Source organism: Sphaeramia orbicularis, chromosome 4, assembly GCF_902148855.1.
Source record: "Sphaeramia orbicularis chromosome 4, fSphaOr1.1, whole genome shotgun sequence".
NCBI classification, from domain to species: domain Eukaryota; kingdom Metazoa; phylum Chordata; class Actinopteri; order Kurtiformes; family Apogonidae; genus Sphaeramia; species Sphaeramia orbicularis.
In genome coordinates this window covers 45,106,995-45,130,416 of record NC_043960.1, presented here as the reverse complement: position 1 = coordinate 45,130,416, position 23,422 = coordinate 45,106,995, and the positions used below count along the sequence as shown (strand labels likewise).

Below are 23,422 nucleotides of genomic sequence, written 5' to 3'. Positions count from 1 at the left end.
TTAGGCTAAACTAGCTAAAATCATCTGTTACGTTATGCTATGTTATGCTACGCTATGATATGCAATGCTATGTTATGTTATGTATGCTATATTATGCTGTTATATTATGTTATGTTATACTATGTTCTGTATGTTATGTTATGTTATCTTATGCTACTATGCAATGCTATGTTATGTATGCTATGCTATGTTATGTAATGCTATGTTATGCTACTATACAATGCTATGTTATGTATGCGATGTTATGTTAGGGTATGCAATGCTATGTTATATATGCGGTGTTATGTTAGGGTATACAATGCTATGTTATGTATACGATGTTATGTATGTTATGCAATGTTATGTTATACTACTATGTAATGCTATGTTATGTATGCAATGTTATGCTATGCTATGTCATGCAATGTTATGTTATGTTATGTTATATTATGTTACTATGCAATGCTATGTTATGTATGCAATGTTATGTTAGGGTATGCAATGCTATGTTATGCATGTTATGCTATGCTATGTTATGTTATGTTACTATGCAATGCTATGTTATGTATGTAATGTTATGTTAGGGTATGCAATGCTATGTTATGTATGTTATGCTATGTTATGTTATGCTATGTTATGTTATGCTACTATGCAATGCTATGTTATGTATGCGATGTTATGTTAGGGTATGCAATGCTATGTTATGTATGCTATGCTATGCTATGTTACGCTACTATGCAATGCTATGTTATGTTTGCGATGTTATCTTAGGGTATGCGATGCTATGTTATGTTATGTCATGTCATGTCATGTTATGTTATGCTATATTATGTTATGTTATGTTACGCTATGCTATGTTACGCTTGTGGGTCTAATGCATTAGGGTTGAGGACTCACCTCTTCTGCTCATGCAGCAGGGAGAACAGCGAGCCTCCAGAGATATACTGGGTGACAATAGCAAACTGGCTGGGGTCGTCCAGACATGCTCCCACAAAGTGGATGATACAAGGATGGTTGAGGCGACAGAGTATAGAAACTTCTCTGCAGAACATGTCCACGTCTGATTTAGAGCAGTACGTGTTGGCTCGGTAGCTACAGAGTGAAGAATGATCGAATCATGAGGTTCCTTTGATAGATAGGGGGTGCAAAATTACTTCTGTGGTTGTCTCTGTAGTCTAGAAGTACCGTTTTATGGCGACTATTTGGTTTCGACATTTGCCTTTGTAGACCCTCCCGAAGGAGCCTGAGTATGAAAAACATCTGAGGTCAGGATATCATCAGTTTAGGGAGCACAGTAGTTAAGACACAGAAAAAGAGAGTTACCTGATCCAATAATTTCATTAAACTCCAACTCAGACAGCTGAAGGTGGAAATGAGAAGGGAGGCTTGCTCTGAGAAGGAGAACTTCTGCCTTCTCTGAGACAGACAGAGAGAGTCTTCATCACATAAACAGATTTACAGCACACTGTAAAAACAGCTCCAAAAAGAAAACAGCCATATAGTCAAATAAAACCAGGTTATTGTGTCTTATCTTCAGAAAAAAACTGTAGGACACTTGGTTTAAGTTAGCGTCAGCATCGCAAAGACCATCATGGACCATAAAACAGTAAAACAAGAAGAATAAATGCTAATTCAAACACACTGCATGGATGAATTTTCAAGGACATTATAAAAGTAATTTCGGTTTGATACTGGCCAAATGTATCTCAGCATTGGCTGCATAAGATATCAAGCCAACGTTGTGTTTAAGAAGATGTGATTACAGTTTGAAAGAAAAATTTTAGACCATTTTTATTTTATTTTTATTTATTTCCTAAAATCTAGGCCCTTTACTTTCTTGAAATGTCTTTTTTGCAGTGCAGTGTAGTGTGGAGCTGCAATTGTCAATCAGTTCATTGGTGACTATGAAGTGAATGTGTATTTTTTTTTTTTATAATCAATCACCAGCAATTGTAAAAATAAATAAATAAATAAAAAGGGGGGTTCTTTCCTGTTTTTTGATTGTAAACCAAAGATGTAGAAGTTACAGGTCAAACAACATTTTTGAACACATGTTGAGCTTTGGGAAAAACCGATCATTTTCTGACATTAAACAGATTAGTCAATAATGAAACTAATGTTAGGTAACAGTGTTTGTTACAACTTAGTTTAATGCATTCCCACTGTCACACAAAGTAATAATGCGCTGAATTGATTTTCTATAATTCAGTGCCACCTTTCTAACTGAATCTGCACAAGACAGGTTTGATAATACTCCTATAACTCAGATGGAAATATGAATAAAATACTCATATCAGGCTCTGGCTTCCTAAGACATGACATGTGAACATCACACAGATGGACACACCAGCTGAGACGTCACAGAGAAGGAACGCAGCCAAGTGTTATTATGAGCAACTGAAAGCCCCTTCACTTGGCCACACACACACAAACACACTGTGTCATCATGTTATCTCTCAGGGATGTGAAGTGTGGGAAAGATGCCACGCTTCAGTCCACCTCACTACCTTTAGTCATGCTTTTGATCTTTCCCAGAGGAGACGGGACAGAAACGTAGGAGCCATCTGGAAAAGAGTCAGAATATTCAGACAGATTAACGCAGTCACTATGTGCTTTTTTCACACATAATTTCACTTCATCGCTGTCACCCACCCCCCCCTGGCTGGGAGTACTCATTGCAAGGGGAATCATCTGGACGTTTGTAGTGTTTCAGTAAAGTGACAATGGCATCATGACCTGAAAGAGGAAAACACAAGAAAGATTACAAGCAAAGGACTTTGACTTAGTTGTGTTGTAATCAGCAGACATAGTCATTTCTCAGACTCTTAATTTAGATAAACCCAAACAGAGGAAATTTATGCAAATGATTAAAACATATGAGAATCAAAAGATGGCACAATAGACTCTGATACTATGATAAAAGCCACAGAGGAGGAACCAGTAAAAAAAAGTTGGATTATTGCAAGATTATTGAAGTTAAAATAAATCTCATGTCGGCAAAAAGACATCAAGACAAGTGCAAAAGTTTGTCACACTGAATATCACCACTTTTGTCTGAATTTGTTTGATTTGTCACACTTCTGTCAGCCTACACCAGGGCAGCTGTGGCTACAAATGTAGTTTACCATCACCAGAGTGTGAATGTGTGAGTGAATGAATAATGGATCCAATGTACGTGCCTTGAGTATGTTTAAAATTAAAAGCACTATATAAATCTAATCTTTTTTTTCCTTTTAAAATGCTGTTACATATTTTCTGTAAATTCCAGTTGTATCTTGATACAGAGGCTGAGAAATACATCTCATATGAATTTTGCTAAAACCACAAACATACTGTTGGCTGAAGACCTTTGTACAATATGTACCTAAATTAGGTTCTCGTTTGATCACTCTTCAAATCTCAGGATCAAACTCACCATCCTGCAAACACACCTTTCTCATAAGCCCACATCAGACAGGTCTGCTCGTCCTTCTCCCCACTAGACCTGCTGGGGTCACAGGCCACCAGGTTCATGTCCGCCCCACTGTCTAGTAGGAACTGCACCAGACGGATGTGACCATGGAAACAGGCACTGTGCAGAGCTAGACAGCCGCCAAGTGTTTAGTATTTACACACATTAAGAGTGATAATGTGCAGTTAACTTTATTTAACCACATTGGTGACAAATTCTGTTCCAGTAGTTTAAAGGGAACCTGTGTGTCCATCTCTTCCCTGGTGGTTAATACTCATGGCATTTTGGTCAAGCAGGAACTTGACCATCTCCAGATCTTTACCATAAGTACATGCACTGTAAGACAAAAAAAATGTCACTTCAGAGAAACAGGCAATTTAAACATTGTATTTCATTTGAAAGGTTCAATGTGTGATGTTTAGTGACATCCAGAGGAAAAGCTGATCGTAAACAGGGAGCAAGTTTCAAAATGAAGCCAATGAGTATCTTAAGTTGTAATACCACTGATAGCCACTGGAGGCAGCTGCAAAAAGGCCCGACTTCCATAGACTTCTATTCTTCTAACTTCTCTCTAAAAATATTAAGTCAGTTACATTTTTCCAGAACTCCTTCTAGTATTGTTTGTTTTATTTGAACCCCCTAAAAAGTGACCTGGTCCATCTTTAAATGTTTGCTCTGTTGATCAGATCTCAGGTCAAATAGAGGGCTATGATGAGTGTTGTGTTTGATTGACAGGTCTGTCAACCGCAAGTTGGACTTTTGGAGGTTTCTTTTATTATATATAATACATTTTCCCTCCGCTCCCCGAAGGAGAGGCAAGGGGTATTGTTTTTGGTTTGGTTTGTTTGTTTGTTTGTTTGATCGTTAACACTCTAGCACCCAGAATAGATCTGATTACATTTTGGGAAAAGTAGGTCAAAGTTCATATTTTTTATGAGTTTTTTCAAATCTTTTTTTTCCATTTACTTACAATGGGCGAAATTTTAAATGTCTATAAAAATATCAACTTTGTTTCAATTTACTTCAAACTTGGCATAGAGGCAAATTAATATGCTGACATCAGCACACGCGTAGGCATGATGACATCAGATGCCAAAATAAGCTACAATACATGCAAGGGGTGGGGTTTGTTGTGCCTGGCACCACTTGTTTACTGATAGACAGCTAGACCAAACTTGTGTTTGATATGTTCTCCTAACAAGACTAGAAAATGACTTTGATATCATTAGCCTCATAGCATAATTGCCCAAGTCATATTTTTGGCCAAATTTTGATATTTGTATAACTTTATTTTCCTGATACTGCTGATTCATTTTATACAGATATCCTAATTTGGCCAGAAATATGACCTGCGCAATCATGCTATGAGGCTAACGATATGCAATACTTGATAAAGTCTGATTTGGCCAGCTAGCACCAAGTATTAGTTGACCTCTGACCCCTTGGAATCTAGTAGTTCTGTGCATTTTGTCCAAACAGGGTCACTTCTGACTCCAAAAAGCCAATATGGCAATGGCCAGCAGTTCAGCCACCAGTGGGTGATGTAATGGTTCCTCTCTCTTATGACTTTATACAGTCAATGATTGAAACCAGTGAACCTCCCCTATCCACCGCCACAGCAGCCACAAAAAACATGAAAGTCCCTCATTAGGCTCAGTGTTTGCTTTGGGGTTTTGTAAAGGGGGTACACTGGTGCACACAACATAGTCGGCAGTAGCACACTGTGACACTTGATGCTGCTTTCTAGAAAATGAAAAAAATAGGACCAATGGCCCTGTATCTCACTAGCATGTTCTATTAAGAATCAATAATTTGAATTTGTGAGGTTGTCACGTTCTAGTGTTACGTTAGAGTCCTGTGGTCTTGATGCAGGAGATCCAATCTCCCAATAGAAGTGGGTGGTACTTTCACTGGAAGATAATTCAACTGATTAAATTTAGTGAAAATATGGCCCATTATAAGTAAAGGAACATTTTTTTAAAAAAATTTGTATAAAAAAAAAAAAAAAAGCCAAAATTTCTTAAAACTTTGAACAAATTTTGTAGATGTTTTCACAAGGAGGCTACATATAAAATGTCTGAAAAATGCAAATGAAGATGACAACAAAGACGATGACGGAGACAGCGACAAAGAGGGTGATGAAGACGCCAGATACAGTGCCTTCACAATAGCTCGTGGTCTATCAGCTTAAAAAGCTAAAAAAGCAGAAGAGTCTGTTCAGAGTAGAAACATGGCAATACAACAAGTTCTCCATGAATGGCAACCCATTTCCTGTGTAGATATAAAAGATTCATTCCAAGGTCACAAAAACACTGTCATTCTCATGTTTTTACAATGATGAAAGCATCCTTAAGTTCTTTAGTTAGATCCTCCTAAATCTCACACACTGAACCTTTAAATAACTAAATGAAGACAGGATGTTAGACATACCTGTGAAGTGCCGTCTCGCTGAATATGTTCTCCTTTGACAAACTGTCTGTACCAGAAAGCTGTATAATCTCCTTCACTGTTGCAAACTTTCCATTATAGCAAGCCCTGATGAAACACAGCATTTAATACCTCAGCTCCTGTTCATCATTTACCAGAAAACATGATGTACGGTACACACGGCATAAACATTTACAACATTTACAAGTGTAATGGAGTGTCTCCGTAGATGTTGACAGAGTGAGGTTGTACATCAAAGTTGCCCTGGAGAAGGAAACGCACAATCTCGTGGTGACCAAATCTAGCACAGAAGTGGAGTGGAACGTGATCCTCGTTGTCCTGGGCATTAACTGTAAAGGAGCACGAGAGTCAGAGGCACGTGAATAAGGGATCCAGGAAACCATCCCAACCCACAGAGCGTCGACCTCTGAGTGGAGCTGAGCCACGGTGGATGGAAGATGAATGACTCAGGTTAACTTCAACTGAATGTAGGAAGGTACTGTATGCAGTGTTGTATAGTAACTAAGTAATAACACTTCACTACTGTACTCAAGTATATTTTGGGAGAATTTGTACTTTAGTGAGTATTTTTTATTCTGTTTTCTTTCACTTTTACTTCACTACATTTTCTAACTCAACTGCATACTTCTACTTCGATACATTTTTAATGCACAGTATCGTTATTTGTTACAAAAAAGAAATCAAAGGAAATTTGGTGTTTTCACCGCTGAGATTACCTGTGACTGCAACAAAGTCAGGAAGCTGATTTGACATTGTGCCTATTCACATAACATGCAAGTACAAATGACGGTCCACACTCAACCTGTCAGTGCTCTGTTGATGTGAGCAGCAGAATATTCAATATTCTGTCTGCCTTTGGTTGGTCTTAACATTTACTTGTACTTTTGCTTTCATTACTCGAGTACATTTAATTGCAGATTACTTAACATACTTAAGTACAGTAAATACTAGATACTTGAAGACTTTAACTTGAGTAACATTTCACTTGGTGAACTTCTACCAAAGAAAGTTTTTGGTAGGGTACCTGTACTTCTACTTAACTTTCCAGTACTTTATACAACACTGACAGTATGCTTTTGTCTCAGGTCTAACCGTTAGCTTTGCTTCCATCAGCCATTAGGAGTTTGACGATACCGAGAAAACCCTTAGCTCCAGCAAGATGCAGCGGTCGGTCACCCACCTCACCACTGGCATTCACATCAGCCCCAAACTTCAACAGCAGTTTTGCCACCTGGAAGAAGCAGGAAGAGTACATCTGACCAATAGTGAAGAAAAAATAAAAGGATTGTGTGAGCTCAAATACAAATTTAAGTGACTTGTATTTCTATGTAGATTTATTGGTTTATTTGATTAGGACAGTGCTGATCAATCAACAGAAACATGAGAAACTGTAAATGAGACACAGATAGCCCACAGGGTTCATTTTCATTTTTCATCCCTGGCCAGATGTGAACTTAAACTTGTATTTTAATTATACTTCTTGGTATTTCTGCTCAACTAGATCTTAGAAGAGACAAAGCATTTTTACTTAAATGAACAGTTTGAAACTGTGTTCCAAAGATAAGGACTGAATTAGGAAAACATCTTTTAGGTTTTCAGCTCCTGATACCTTGAACAAGCTTCAGTCTGAGCTCCATCTACACATAGATTCCTTTGAGTGATTTTAAAGAGAGAATTAAAACTCTGGGATCAAGGCTGTTGGTCTGTAAATGTTTTGTCTGATTGTATATGTTTTTTCTCTGTTAGCAAATGCTTTTATTATTGTAAAACTGTAATGATGTGACTGCATTGCTGCCATCTTGGCCAGGCCTCCCTTGAAAAAGAGATCCCCCATCTCAATGGGACCAACCTAGGTAAATAAAGATTCAATAAATAAATGAAATTAAATTTCAGTACAGTTGTCTAATGGCTTTTTTAAGTTCTTTTTTTTTTTTTTTTACAACTTTCCTGTCTACTGAAAAATGCATTGTTAATGATAATGTTAATTCTACTGAATGGTGGTGAAACTCTTCCATATTTGGCTTTATGTGGTCATGTAATCTGCTCTGTCACATACAGGGAGATAATATCATTGAAACACAGCTGTAGTTATTCTTAACTACTGTGCTTTATTAAGAGTTGTGGTCATACCACCTCCTTAAAAGTGTATAGATCAGGGGTGTCAAACTTATTTACATTCAGGGGCCACATACAGTTCAATATGATCTTAAGTGGGCCGGACCAGTTAATGAAAACTCCAAACTCTTCTCTATGTTATAGAGTGAAATAGGTTTCATTATATTATGAACACTTACAAAGTAGCTTTTAAAAAATGCGAACAATATGAACAACCATGAAAACCTAGAATTTCTTAAGAAACACTTGAAATTTAACAATATTATGCCTCAGTTTATCATTTACACATGTGCATTACAACTTACAGATCACAGTGGATCTACAAACACAAAACATTTAGTAACAGGCAGAATTTTAGTAAGACATTTCACGTTGTTCATATTTGTTCAGGTAATTCACATGTTTTGTGAAAGGATAGCTTGTAAATGTAAACACATAATTTTACTTTTTTACACCAAAACAAAGAGAAAAAAATTGGAGTTTGGAGGTGACATCCTTGATTGTTAATATCTTCTACAAATTCATCTCACTGGCTGGAGTGGACCCTTCCGTGGGCTGGTTTTGGCCCGCAGGCCTTATGTTTGACACTCCTGGTATGATTGACCATCCCCTGTAGTCTACAGTGGTAGTACGTAACTAAATACTTGTACTCATATAAATATAAAGTACATGCACTTAATTTGAGTATGTTTTATGCCACTGCCTGGGAAAAAAAGTGTCACATACAGTACTTCACTGGGTCATAGTCAGCTTTGATACCAGGATGTATCACTGTGGTATCGTTTATGCCATACATTGCTTATGCAATGCCACAATAAATGTCAAAACACTTATTTGCAACCATCAGCTTATGATGATGGAGAGTCAGACCACTGTGTTTAGTCTTCTCCATCACATTGCAAAGATTTTCAATGGGGTTCAGGTCTGGACTCAAGCCCAATGAGCCTGAGGAACCCTTGAATTCTTCTGTCTTTATGCTTCCATCAAACTGATTGCTGTTTAAGAAATGACTCACTCACCGCATCAGTCAGGATCAACCCATAAAGACCCAGTGCTATTTTTGTGACAGTTCCCAAATGAATTTTTCTCTATTTTAACCTTTTTTAAGTGATTAATCACCATTTACTTTAATATTATACTCTGAATTTAGCATTTTTAAGTGAAAATCAGGTATTTTCCTGTATTTAATGTACTGATTATGTAGAAGTTCATTAAAGCTCAGATTAAAGTTGAGGGTTATTACATCAAAAATAAAGAAAATTGAAGAAAAAAAATATTTTTTTAATGTAAAATTTATTGTTAACTGAACAAAAAATAAGTGTCTCCAACTACTGTCACTGATCAAACTCCATGGGTTTTACTGGTGAATTGATGTTGTAGAAGATGACGGTGTTTCCACATTCGCTACGGAGCCTTTGAACCTCCAAATGGGTCATATCTGATGACCATGAAAAGATGGCAAAATGTATTTTATACCAATTATTTACATGTATTGATAGGATTAGTGGATCAACCGGTATTAAACATTTTATATCAGTGAATCCCAGTGGATGTTTGGGTCTTTATGGGTTAAAGAACTTATTGCAGCTGAAACATTAATTAATTACTTTTTCCTGCTCTGAATTTTTCTGTTGTCATTCTAGTTAGTTTTTGGTCATAAAATACAGTTTGAGAAAATTCTCCTCTTTAATTTGAAAAATGTATCACAATGATGAAAACAGGATTCTGAGTTCATGAAAAGTAGTTTTTCTTTATATTCATGGTTCTCACAGGACAACAATGCTACAAACATATGACAATCTTATAGAATATGAAGCATCAGTGTAAATTAAACTAACAACACTATATAAAATACTTTGAATGAGCATTGCCTTTAACAACAGGAAAATAGAACATATTAAAGCAGCAGTATATTGTTTTACTAAAAGTACTTCCAAAATAGTAATTTACCTGCTCATGGCCATTGTATGAAGCGATATGTAGAGGAGTAAAAAATAAAGCATCTTGGACATTCACAAAAGCTCCATGCTGTAGGAGTATATCAGCTGCCTTGGAGCAAAAGAAAAACACAATATCAGTGGATAAATGTCATTACATTACACTTGTTGTTGATTTTCTTTTCATTCATCTGCCCCCACCTCATGGTGTCCGGCTAATGTGGCGACATGCAGGGCAGTGAGGGCACCGTAGCCCACCTGCTGCACATCTGAGCCTCCATGGAGCAGAGCAGTCACCAGCTCAGCATTATCCTGCAGGCAAGAAATAAAAAGACACACACATACACACACACACACACACACACACACACACACACACACACATATATATATACATATATATAGTGGAAAACAAACACTTGGTTCAACATCACTTTCAAATCCAGCACAACGTAAAGGCTTCCGATGACTGCTCCACCTTCAGTCACATCTAAGCCATTCAATTATGCAACTAACTAGTCATGTTGGCTTTGTGTGTACTTGTACTCCACCATGTGGTAAAACTTAGGAAGCTTTTCATTACATGGCATGTAAAAACAAAGCAGACAAAGACAAACACTGCACCAAAAGAGAGCTATTCTGAAAAATACATAAAATATCCCTCTACAGCAGTGTTTTTCAACTTGGGGGTCGGGACCCCACGTGGGGTCACCTGGAATTCAAATGGGGTCTCCTGAAATTTCTAGTAAATGATAAAAAAAAAAATAAATAAAATTACTAACGAAAAATATATGGTGAGTTGAGAGAGACAATCCCTATCCATAAAAGACATGACAAACTGTGAAGCTGAAACTGAAGCACTGTGGTACTGTTTATCTTTCAAATGTTCATTGTGGTCGGTTTCAGATGCTGCAGCTCTTTCATAATTTGTAGTTTGAGTTATTGTTTGTTTAGTATTTGTCAGCCTTGTAAATACAAGCTGGACTGACTGTACATATCCTGACCAAGGAAAATAAAATTCTCACTTTGTGCAGTAATCTACACCTGGCTTTTCTGCCTCCGTCCATAATAATACATATTATAAAATACATTATATAGCCTAAATGTCGTCTAAAATTAACATTTATTTGCAACACAGTATAGCAAACTATTACATGATCAAAAACAAATGAATTTTAGCAAAAAAAAAGTCTCTGTTTTGAATGTCTGGGGTCGCCAGAAATGTGTGATGTTAAAATGTGATCATGAGCCAAAAACGGTTGGGAACCACTGCTTTATAGATATTTAGAACTGTCGTCACCTTATAAGCAGCCAAGTGCAGCGCAGTGAAGCCATTCCTGGTTAGTCTGGATGGACGCAGACCTTTGAGTATCAGGGTGCGAATGTGGGTCTTGTTCCCTATTCACAGGGATGGAACATCAATCACTTGGGTCATATTTATAACAAAAGTTCAACTCATTTATGTGAAAAACTGAGCTAAAGTATTATAAACCCCACGTATCGAAAAGGTGTAAGGTTTTAACTGACAAAAGTACAAAGATTATCACTGTTTTTACCTTTTCAAAGGAATTAATAAATCACAGCCAGACAACCAGATATATATATATATATAGATAGATAGATAGATAGATAGATAGATAGATAGATAGATAGATAGATAGATAGATAGATAGATAGATAGATAGATAGATAGATAGATAGATAGATAGATAGATAGATAGATAGATAGATAGATAGATAGATAGATAGATAGATAGATAGATAGATAGATAGATAGATAGATATCCTTTTTATACTGGACTCTGTGTTCAAACCTACTGTTGACTTTTATGTGGACTGTACCAAAGGTCATCTTTGGACAATAATGCCTGCCAGTTTGCTATAATCCTTTCTTGCACTGTAACATTTTGTTTAGAGGTTATTAATAGAGTGTGGTCATGCATACCTCCACAGACACAGCAGAGATGCAGCAGAGACAGCCCCTTTTCTGTTCGGTAGCTCAAGTTCACCTTCTGAAAAGCCTCATCAGAGCTGAGCCACAGAAAAATCAACATCAGCTGCTTGTAATAATTGAAAACTAACAGGAAATGTAAGCACGCTGCACAGAAAACAGGCAAGGAACAGTAATAGTTATTAATTTAACTGTATATAGTGGTGTGAAAAACACTTCCAGAAGAGATTGTTTCTGTCACCTGAAGGCCAGTTTAAGCTCCGGTACACTGTTCTCTGGAAGCTGGAAGTCATCTTCTAACTTCTCAATGATAACAGAGTAGGATTCACTGACCTTCTTCTTCCACTCATCTTCACAGTCACATCACAGATAAACATAAACATGAAGAATCGAGGAGTTGTCATCATTCTTATTACTTCCTTCATTTAAACAGAATTGCTGATTCAACAAGTTTTGTATAGATTTGAGCCCAAACACTTGGTATATTTCATTATAAACACACCAAGGCATTATCATAACTCCTCAGTGTGCATGAAGGGGCTAAACAGCTCAAATCTACACCTAAAGCCTCGTTCACAGTTGGAAATTAAGACACACAGTCAGACACACACTGAGCCATTACCTGTGCACGTCTGAGAAGGTCTTGATTTGTAATTTCCCATCGATTCCAACCCTTTTTGTGTGCGCTGTAGGTGTATGAACTAGAGTAAAGCAGTAATACAATCACTCAGTCTTCCACAATCGCACAGGTCCAGATAAAGGGGGGGATCATGACTGTGAGCTAAAAATAAACACCTTTGAGTGGAATGCCGAACAACTATGACAACTGATCTCCCTCAACTGAATGTGTGCATTAGTATGACTGTGTGTGTGTGTGTGTGTGTGTGTGTGTGTGTGTGTGCGTGAGGGTGAGGGTGTGTGTGTGTGTGTGTGTGTGTGTGTGTGTGTGTGTGTGTGTGTGTGTGGACAAACTCATTTCGTATAAAGAAAAGCAGGTGACCAGTCCCCCCCCACACACACAGATGCAGTCTGCTGGTGGAACATCATAGACATCCTGGACCTCCTGGATGCTATAAAATCCATAGCAACCAGTCAGCTTGGTCTTGGCCATGACTGAAATCTAATAGGGATCAAACAGAGGTTTCTGAGTTAGAGTACATCATATCACCAATCACCATCATATCACCTTATCAATATGAGGCAGAGGAGACTCACCTGATCACATTTATATGAATTATATGTAGGTTTAGTGGAAACTGTGAGACACAGTGATGTAAAAACAATGACATATTATGTATGTATTTTTTTTTAATCTGTTCTTATTTATTATTGGTCTTAATGGGGTAGTTTGAGGCTCATTACAAATTCCGGAAATTATTGGGCTTTGGCAGTGATGTGTGGAAGAAGAAAAACATGGCTATGTCTCTGGTAAATATGATGTACAGTCTCAGAGTAATATCATCTTTATCAGAAAGGTTTTGAATATTTCCAAGAGCATTTTTACACTCTAGTGAGGACATTATCCACTGTAAGTCTGAACACTATGTGCAAAATCAGGAAAAAAAACAGAACAATTTATATTAACTTAACCTGATATTTGATATCTGAAATACTATACTAAATATTAAGACAGCAGCTGAAAACAGTAAAGGCTGACAGCTTATGACCTTGTTAATGTTTCTATATTAAAGCATGAGAAAGTGATGTGACTCGACAGAAGGTGTGGGTTTTTTTTTCCATCATGTGTTTCCACTGGATAATGGGAACATTTTAGCTTTTTTTTTCTTTTGCAATTTTGTTTCCATAATTATTGAAACCACTGGGGAAAAAATAAATAAATAAAAACTAAAAACTTCGGACATTATTCACAAATGTTTGAAATGTTTTGATTTCTAAGAGCTGTAGATAACTGCAACTTCCTCAAAACTTTACTGCATGTTAGCTGAAGAGTAAAATGTTCTTATAAAATGATAAATGTCAAGCTTACAATCATAATGGCAATCTGCATGCATGTTTACATGACTGCTCTTTCCATTACAGTGTTAAAAAAACTAAATTTATATATACATAAACTGTGTAGATGATAAATGTGTGTGGTAAAATGGCAAAAAAGAAAATAGAAAGCTCCATCACTTTTTAAAAGTACAAAAGTCACATTTTAATTAATTACATGAATTTAAAAAAAAAAACAACATTCATGGATATTCTTCATAAAACAGTAGCCTAGAAGTGATGATGAATCCATTTTTGCATTTGTTACAAAAACTCACGATCCTGGCTTTTTTATTTTTATTTCTAAATATTAATCTGGGGCTACATGATCTTGTGTTGTGATTATTATGAAAATATTGCAGTTTGTACTTACAATTGGAGTCAACTCAATTGGTTTAACAAGAAATTGCACTGATTACTGATCATTTTGAAATGTGTATGTTTACACAAATAAAACATGAAATTCAATTTTAAAATAAGAATTATTTCATTAAATTAAATATAAAATTAAAAAATATTCTTAATAAGACATAACAACTCATATTTTGCGTATTTTACACAGTACCTCTCTCTGCTTAGTGTCAGTGAATCAAAAACATCACCAGACAATCAGTGCAGCCTTTTTACAAACTTCCACAGCCTGACATTGAAATATGATTATATGTCCAGCTCTATATGTATACATTTTAAAAAATGTATTACCTCCAGCATTTCAGTATATTTATTCTATTTTTTATTTGACTTTATTACAGTTTACAAGTCTTCTGCCCTTAAACTAAACCAATCTGAAAACTGATCTATACAGGTAAAATTTCATAGATTGATTGTTTTATCCTCTTCAGTCTTACATCAATGACAGCACAATGTAATCACGTACTGAGGGACAAACTAAAACTTTGACCCTGACCTCAAACACCTCTATTTGCTGACTCTTCTCTGTCTAATGTCGTCATACAGCCCCTTTCTTAACTTCAGCATCTCCTTCAGGTTCTTAGACTGTAAAGACTCCTGCATAGACATGAGCTTTGTGTCTTTTGGTAATGTGATGGAGGTTCCATTTAGGACGGCATGTAGCATCTCCAGAGATAGTGCGAAGGAGCTTCTTTGGTCATTGCAAAGAGGAAACAGACAAGCATTCCACAAACTACAGCAAGATGCGTCACCAGAAAACTTCAGGGCTTCATGGTCCAGCCCCCAGTGGCACAGACACTCCACCAGGCTGACCCCAAAGAGCTTCAGCGTTTGTATTTGAGCAGGGGTTTCAACACTCTGCTTCAGGTTGTCATTAATCCCAAAGATGACAGTTATGAACCCAGTTTGGTCCTGGTGGTTCACACACAGCGAGTGCACAAAGACTTGGTCAGGCACCGAGAGGCCAGGACTGACCCAGCAGCCACTGATGATGGAGCCCCTTCCAACAGACGCTCCCACTCCCACTCTGGAGTACTCCACCACTGATCCACATCCCACAGAGCAGCTGGGGTCGAGTATGCTGGACATAAGGCAGCACCTTGTGGAGTCTTCAGAGTTCTTGTCGAGATGAAGACTAAAGGCAGACGAAGAGAGGCCCAGCTCAGTTCTCAGGTTCACATCCTTGGTGAGGTGAAAGAGGTATTCTGACGTGGTGCCGACATGATAAAACTTGGAGTTGTTGAGGAGGATGACATGTAAAGGAGTTCCTCTGAGAAGGTGGAAGATCTTCTGGCGGATATGGACGAGACTGCTCTCCTCTTTGGTGACATTAGCTGTGTTGTAGGTGTACTCTATCGTAGCTTTAGGACCCAGTGCTTGGAGAAAATCCCCATATGCGTCTATCTCACAGTCCAAAGGCCCGACCTCCTTCAGCAGGTTAAGGAGAGACTTTGCCGTGCTGAAATCGACATAATACGTACTGTCCGTGTAGACAAACTCAGTATCACATACAGAAATACAGCTGCTCTGTCTCTGGCAAACAGCTCCACTGTCCCGCATTTTATCTATGGTTGGCTTATGCAGAAACCCCAGGCAGGAAACGGTGTCTATTTCTGAGTTGTACGACTTTTCATTTGCATCCAACACAAACACCCCATGAGTAGTTCCAATAGACAGTGGGGAAGGGTGGGCTAAAGCTGTGAAACCAGATTTATCAAACCTAACGCTCTCATCATCTGTAATACTGTACAGCTCTATGTCATCTGCACAGCTCACCAGAACGCCAGGCTTCATGTGCAACGGGAAATCCACATACATGGCTAGTTTGAGCTCCAGCATTTGGTAAAGAGGATCTCCCAGAGGCACAGCGGTGAAGATTTTTCCCAGGGCACTCGCACTGGGCAAACGCTGACTCAGCCCACCTAGAAAAAAAAATAGATTCAGTCAGTTATTGCACAATTAGATTTTCAACTCTCATCTGAACAGAACTGTTCTGTTCATAATTTTTATGGACAGAATTTCTAGGCACAGCCAAGGGCCGGAGGAGGTCCAGTTTGGGGACCACGGGATTTCGTCTCTGCTTTTTGCAGATGACGTTGTCCTGTTGGCCTCATCGAACCTGGACCTTCAGCATGCCCTGGGGCAGTTTGCAGCCGAGTGTGAAGCGAGTGGGATGAGGATCAGCACCTCCAAATCCAAGGCCATGGTTCTTGATCGGAAAAAGGTGGTTTGCTTGCCCTCTCTGGGTCGGCAGACAGTCTTTGCCCCAAGTGGGGGAGTTCAAGTATCTTGGGGTCTAGTTCACGAGTGAGGGAAGGATGGAGCGTGAGATTGACAGACGGATTGGTGCAGCGTTGGCAGTGATGCAGTCACTGTATCAGTCTGTTGTGGTGAAGAAGGAGCTGAGCCGAGAGGCGAAGCTCTCGATTTACTGGTCAGTCTATGTTCCTACCCTCACCTATGGTCATGAGCTTTGGGTTATGACTGAAAGGACAAGATCCCGGATACAAGCGGTCAAAATGAGTTTCCTCCGCAGGGTGGCTGGGCGCACCCTTAGGGATAGGGTGAGGAGCTCAGTCACCAGGGAGGAGCTCGGAGTAGAGCCGCTGCTCCTCCACATCGAGAGGGGTCAGCTGAGGTGGCTCAGGTATCTGTTTCGGATGCCTCCTGGACGCCTCCCTGGGGAGGTGTTCCGGGCATGTCCCGCTGGCAGGAGGCCTCGGGGAAGAACAAGGTCACGTTGGAGAGACTATGTCCCTCGGCTGGCCTGGGAACGCCTCGGGGTCCCCCCGGAAGAGCTGGAGGAGGTGTCTGGGGAGAGGGAAGTCTGGGCATCCCTGCTTAGACTGTTACCCCTGCGACCCAGCCCCAGATAAGCCGCAGATAATTGATGGATGGATGGACTCTCATCTGATTTTTTTCTATTTCTCTACTGACCTCTCTGATTGTCTGAGTGAAAATAGACAATTTGACATCAACAACAGTGATATAAACCTGTGTACCTTTGTTTGTGTAGGTATACATAATTTATATTATATGCATTATCATTTGTTGTACATATGATTGACTGCTATGTGTAAGCCAAACTGCTCCTCCTACTTTAACAGTGCAGGAGACTTTCGTGACCAATTTTTCATCAGCTCTGTAAAACCCCTGTCATAGCCTAAGTATCACGAATCTGTAAGTCTTTCTGTGATTACTCACCTGAATCTGTTGCATTACGGTGAACAATTTCGAATTGCCATCCACCATAAACAAACCATTTGTTTACAAACCGAGCCAGGAGGTAACTCGGGCACCTTCAGAATTTTGTCGCGACATGCATTGTGGGAAAGGGAGGTTCACGCATCTGCCTGACAGCAGCAGCGGCAGCGCAACCATATGATTATTATATGGATGAAATAAACCCGACGCGGAAACGGCTGAAATGCAGAAACAGCTCGAGGAATATGCATAGAGGGAAGGGAGCTCCTGCCGTTTCTGCATCGTGTCTGTTCCAGCTGTCGCTGCAGGCGGCTGTGCGAGCCTTCGCTTCCCACAATGCAGGTCGCGACACTCCGAAGATGCCCAAGTTACCTCCCGGCTCTGTTTGTAAACACATGGTTTGTTACATACTGTCACAATGTATACAATATTATAAAATGCTGATGTTTGTCCTTTTATTTTAAATGCTGAAAGTAAAAACTTGGCACATAAATACTGTAGCTGTATGCAAAACAAAGTCAGTAAAAAGTCATTTTTAATGAAGATGTACATTTAGAATAAGAAATGAGTATGATTACATCACCTGTAGTTTTTGAAAATTAAAACACACATTGTCACTGTTGGCATTCGCTATTTTAAAGATCCAACTATAAATTGATCATGTAACCTTTTTTTAGGCGGGTAATGTCCTCCAGGAAAGAAACCTTATCACCCTCCACCCAAAAAAAAAAAAAAACACTTAAGGAAAATGTTTTTGACTTTATTACAAAATCTGATGTCCAAAATACTAAACTTTAAAGGCAATGTAATAAATACCTAAATGGATAAATGACGTAAGTATATCTGGATGACTATCAAAGCCAGACTGACTTAATATATCTGGAACTGACCATCAAACCATCAAACAATTTTTCTTGGCGGTACTTTTATGTTTGCATCCATTATTTTCTGTCAAAGTAAATTATTATGATTTATAAGTTAAATATTAGCCATCAGCCACTATTAGAGTAAGATTCTGCCAGTAACAATAGTTAATAATAAAATGTACAATCAGTGCAAATAAACTGATCAAGCTCTAGTATCAAACAACATCTTAATTCTTAATAGGTTGGTATGGTATGGGAACAAAGAGATCGAATGTTTTGCAGTGGAAAAAGGCTTCAGTGTCAAACCTGCGTGGATGAGGATGACTCTCAGTGTGTTCAGAGTCTTCCCATAGATGTCAGTGAGCTGCTGCAGTGCGCACAGAGTGGAGCCCCCGTTCCCTGCAAAACACACAGTCATCACGATAATGAAGTGAACTGTGACAGCATTCAGAGGACAACGAGTGGGCTGTGATTTTCTCACCTATTTTGGATCCAGGCGGATCTGAAAAGACCAGGTAGTTCACCCCGAGAGGCAGCTCTTTCCTGTCCACTTTGTCACTGATCTGCAGCTCGTACGCGTCCCTCTGGTTTTCGTCCACAGCAGTCACAACCACCACATCCCAGAACTCACCAGGCTGCACCTCCCGACCTGAACGCGGAGAATAAACACTCATAACTCAGCCTACTCACTTTCTCTGACACAGTAAAATGAAGGCAGTTATATGTAGCTCCGTATAAAACTCACCGCGGAGAAAGTTAAACTTTCGGAGCTTTTCTCTGGTTGCATTTTGTAACTTTCTGGCACACTCTTCACTCATGTTGTCCTGTCCAAAGTGCAACAACTGTTAGAGAAGTTTATCCTCTGGAACGGAGATGATTTGTTTTAGACATCTGACATCTGTATCTCTTACTTCCGGGTGTAATCACGTGGTAATTACGTAGATGCTACGTCACGGGCCCGCCTCCACTGACATATTTATCTTGGTAGGAATAAAAGTACTAACTCCAAAAATAATAAATATGTAAATAGTAAGTTTGCCTCTAAGACAAAAAATAATAAATGAAAATATAGAGTATTGTGCAAAAGTGTTTTTGTTGGTTTTTTTTTTTTTTCTGTTTTTAGAATAGAATAGAATAGAATAGAATAGAATAGAATAGAATAGAATAGAATAGAATAGAATAGAAAGCCTTTTATTGTCGTTATACAAGTACAACGAGATGTCAAGCTACACCATCATGTGCACACAAAAGTAAGCAAGTAGCAATATATACAATAAGACTAATATACAAACAATAAAATTAAACACTAAAGACTACAAGAATTTACATAAACTGTACAGTAAAACTAATATAAACTACTGGCTATTAAACTCACATAAATAAATTGTGCCTCAGGCATGTGCAAACCCTGAAGGTGGATAGGCACAGCAGCAGGTATGGGCATAAAGTGGCTAGAGTGACTGGTATGAATAGAGGTAGCAAGGCATTATAACACTTATTTGCATAGTTGAAAAAACTATACATATTTATTACTTTATTTATTTATCACTTTTCCTCAGATATAACAAGAAAACACAGAAAATATGTGAACAGCCTTAAAAGACACTCAAACAACTGACCTAAAGGGGTTGCAAAGGCTAAAGTCACTATTCAGTGTGACCCCTGTCCCCATGACAAGAAGCAGCACAAATGTAATTCGAAACATCTGACATGTGTTGAATGAAACCTGATATAAAACATCAGAAAGTTAATGCAATAAAACTCAGAATGTCTGATTGAAAGACATGTTAAATGCAAAGGAAGGTCATCCCAAATACTGCCACTTTGATTTATAGAAGCTTTTTTTCCCCTGAAAAATAAAAACTAATACTTTTTTTCCCTGAAACTTCTGTTTTTACTGCTACACATACTTCCCATATATCCAGAGTGTATCTTAATACAGAAAAATGCATGTTCATTCATTCATTTTCTGACCCCGCTTTATCCTCACTAGGGTCACGGGGGTCGCTTGGAGCCTATCCCAGCTACATAGGGGCGAAGTCGGGGTACACCCTGGACAAGTCGCCAGTTCATCGCAGGGCTGACATATAGAGATAAACAACCACTCTCACATTCACACCTATGGGCAATTTAGATTAACCAATTAACCTATCAGTGCATGTCTTTGGATGGTGGGAGGAAGCCGGAGTACCCGGAGAGAACCCACGCAGACACGGGGAGAACATGCAAACTCCACACAGAAATCGGTTTATTGGGAAATTAAATATTCATATCATCAGGAGTTTGCACTAATGTTATAGGGGCATAAAATGAGCATAGAAAATAACATAGTAAATAAACCAACATATGCTATGGGTAGAAGTTAGGGATCAGAAGGAATCAAACAATGGTTCAAATGAAGAATCGAGAAGATAAATAGAAAATGAAAATAGAATAAATACTTGAAAAGGAGACGTTGGGAGGACATAATAGCACATTACAATATGTCTCTTTATAAAAAAAAGAAGAAAACAGTTTGTACTATATGATGTATAATTTAGTAATACCAGTACCATGGTTCATTTTTTTCCAGGGTGAAGTAATTAGTTTTCCAAGTAGTTTTCAGCCTTTGAAGTAATATTGTACTAAAACATCATTTACAGTCACTGATCTGACCTTGCAAACAGCCACTTACCCTATGTCAATAAATCAGCTCGGGTCAGCAAATAAGTACAATCAATCACATATTTTTTCTGAGTGTGACTAATTGTGAGCTGCATACATCAGCTAATCCACTGATGACAGGCAACAAACCTGTAAGTGTTTTCTTTCTTGGATATTGCCTGTTTAATATTTAATCAAAAATATGGCCTATATTGATCAGAAATTATATCTTACTACAGGGCTGTTATTGCTCTTCATGGCAAATGTTGGCTTATAGAATGAGCTGCTTCATATTTGCATGACTCATTCACATAACTGCTGTGTTTTACGAAGGACAGATGCTGGGATCTTAACACATCTTAAGATACATTTTTACTGTCATTGCACAATCCTACTAAGTACATGATACAGTGAAAGTGGAGTACTGCCCCACATGGTGCAAAAGAGAAAGCACACAACGATAAAAACAAAATATACACAGAATAAAATCTATATGTGTAAAAAAAAAAAAAAATGCATATGTGCAAAATAAATAGATACAGCGTGTAAAATGTATCACTGATGGCCCACTGTCAAAAGAAACGTGGCTATTTCTTCCCGCCTCGACTACTGTGACAGCCTTTTTTATTTGTCTAAGCCAGAAAGATCTGAACTCTGCTGCAAGACTTTTAACTCACACCAGTAAAAGAGCTCACATCACACCAGTTTTAGAACTACATTGGCTCCCAGTTCCTTTCAGGATACATTTTTAAATTTTAGTCCTCACTTTTGGAGTTTTAAATGGTCAAGCCCCTGTCTACATTTCCGAGTTGCTAAAATTACATAACTCTACATGTGCCAGCCCCACTCGAGTCAGTGCCTGCAGGTCATCCCCCACACCCACTTCATAACTAGAGGCGACTGAGCTTTTCAAGCAGTGGCCCTTAGACTGTGGAATGCATCGTCAGTCACTTTGCACTTTAAATTCTATTGAGTCTTTTAAAAAGCAGCTGAAGACCTTGTTGTTTAGACAGGATTTTACTTAGGTGAGGGTTTTATGACTATTTGCTTTTATGTCTTTATGCCTGTGTATGTGTCTTTGTCTATGTATCTTACTTCAGATTTTACTTTAAAGCACTTTGTGAATTCCCTTCTGTGAAAAGTGCTATATAAATAAACATTACTTACTTTGTCATGTCCAAACTCAGTATGTACATTGACTAGGGCTATTGCCCTGTTGTAAAAACTGTTCTTGAGTCTGTTTGTCTTGATTAAAAGCAAACATCTTAGTATCACCAAAGTATAAAAGCATCAGCATAGTCTCCTGCACAGCATTATGCAAAAGCTTGAGGCCACCTTTAGATTTGTTGTTTTAGCTGGGTCATATGCGTTTCTCAGTCTCTGGATCAAGATGCAAGAAAGAGTGGAAAGGGAAAAACTAAAATTTCAGAAGAAACTAGAAAGCACTCGCAGAGCACAGACCTCCGCCAAGGCAGATCAGCACCCCCCCTCAATCACCACCAAATGTAATCATTTATTCCTTGTGCCAATTTCAACTTTTCCTGAAAATTTCATCCAAATCCATCCATAACTTTTTCAGTTATCTTGCTAACAGACAAACAAACAGACAAACCCCAATGAAAGCATAACCTCCGCTGTTCCTTGGCGGAGGTAAAAACACTTCAATAGACCAAATTGACAAATATTTGGTATGACATGCTGTCTTAACATGCCTTGAATATTTTATGCAGATAAACTGTCCCAATTTTCTGATGTTTCTCTCATCACATGTCAAACATTTCCTATTGTTTGGGTTACTTTGTGCCATGGGAACAGACCTTACACTAAATACTGACTTTTAACTGTACTCTGTAAATCACAACAAGTAACATGTATCATTATTGAGTAGATTTAAAGCTGTTTCATCAAGATACACATATATATTATATGTGCTGTGCAGCCTGAATATTCAATATAACCATTTTAACCTTACAAAACAAGTAGATTCAAACTTACATTCAAAAATGTATTAATGTTTAGTAAACAGCTCACAACAAATTACAGTAGATTGGTACTTGAATATATAGATGTCAGATCTAGAAAAACTATGATAAAATCTAGTTACATTTAGTAAGAACTTTTTAATAATCAGAATATGATGTTGTTATACATTTAGTTAAAGTGTGAAATGTTAATTTATAAGAAACATAATGAAGTGGAAACTGAAAATGGCTGAAATCATCACATTAAAATGAGTCAAATAAATCTAATTTTCTCACTCTTACATTAAAATCAAATCAATGTCATTTCACCTGCCTTTTTCTACTGATATTATTTAAAGTTTAATGAATACATGGTTTAAATATGTATATTCAACTTCATATTTAGTCTATTTCATTACAGAAATGTTGCATTTATCTTGGGTGTATTTTTGACACTGTGCACA

The 23,422-nt window shown here is 38.0% G+C and overlaps 2 protein-coding genes across 2 annotated transcripts in view; both read right to left on the bottom strand.

The window, feature by feature from the left end:
• LOC115418413 (serine/threonine-protein kinase TNNI3K) overlaps window positions 1-12,652 on the bottom strand; it is a 29,225-nt gene extending 16,573 nt beyond the window's left edge. The window contains exons 1-16 of the mRNA XM_030132885.1: window positions 12,504-12,652; window positions 12,123-12,231; window positions 11,876-11,961; window positions 11,231-11,328; window positions 10,132-10,242; window positions 9,944-10,042; window positions 6,971-7,109; window positions 6,063-6,207; window positions 5,861-5,965; window positions 3,672-3,766; window positions 3,411-3,560; window positions 2,632-2,715; window positions 2,487-2,543; window positions 1,303-1,395; window positions 1,165-1,222; window positions 877-1,071 (exon numbers count right to left, since the gene is read on the bottom strand). Of these exons, the coding sequence (XP_029988745.1) occupies window positions 877-1,071; window positions 1,165-1,222; window positions 1,303-1,395; window positions 2,487-2,543; window positions 2,632-2,715; window positions 3,411-3,560; window positions 3,672-3,766; window positions 5,861-5,965; window positions 6,063-6,207; window positions 6,971-7,109; window positions 9,944-10,042; window positions 10,132-10,242; window positions 11,231-11,328; window positions 11,876-11,961; window positions 12,123-12,231; window positions 12,504-12,543 (1,664 nt within the window). The 5' untranslated portion in view covers window positions 12,544-12,652. The remainder of the gene's footprint in view (window positions 1-876; window positions 1,072-1,164; window positions 1,223-1,302; window positions 1,396-2,486; window positions 2,544-2,631; window positions 2,716-3,410; window positions 3,561-3,671; window positions 3,767-5,860; window positions 5,966-6,062; window positions 6,208-6,970; window positions 7,110-9,943; window positions 10,043-10,131; window positions 10,243-11,230; window positions 11,329-11,875; window positions 11,962-12,122; window positions 12,232-12,503) is intronic.
• A 1,962-nt stretch (window positions 12,653-14,614) lies between these two features.
• fpgt (fucose-1-phosphate guanylyltransferase) lies at window positions 14,615-19,268 on the bottom strand. Its single transcript, XM_030132834.1, has 4 exons — window positions 19,100-19,268; window positions 18,836-19,003; window positions 18,661-18,753; window positions 14,615-16,206 (listed from the first exon to the last, which is right to left on the bottom strand). The coding sequence occupies exons 1-4, from the start codon at window positions 19,170-19,172 to the stop codon at window positions 14,792-14,794; spliced, it is 1,749 nt and encodes a 582-aa protein (XP_029988694.1). The 5' UTR covers window positions 19,173-19,268; the 3' UTR covers window positions 14,615-14,791.
• Between the last annotated feature and the right edge of the window lie 4,154 nt (window positions 19,269-23,422).

Coding starts and splice junctions, on each gene's coding strand:
- fpgt (XM_030132834.1), bottom strand. CDS start 19,172: ATGAGTGAAGAGTGTGCCAGAAAGTTACAAAATGCAACCAGAGAAAAG. Junction 19,004..19,099: donor AAAGTTTAACTTTCTCCGCG/GTGAGTTTTATA, acceptor CTCCGCGTTCAG/GTCGGGAGGTGCAGCCTGGT. Junction 18,754..18,835: donor TCCGCCTGGATCCAAAATAG/GTGAGAAAATCA, acceptor TGTGTTTTGCAG/GGAACGGGGGCTCCACTCTG.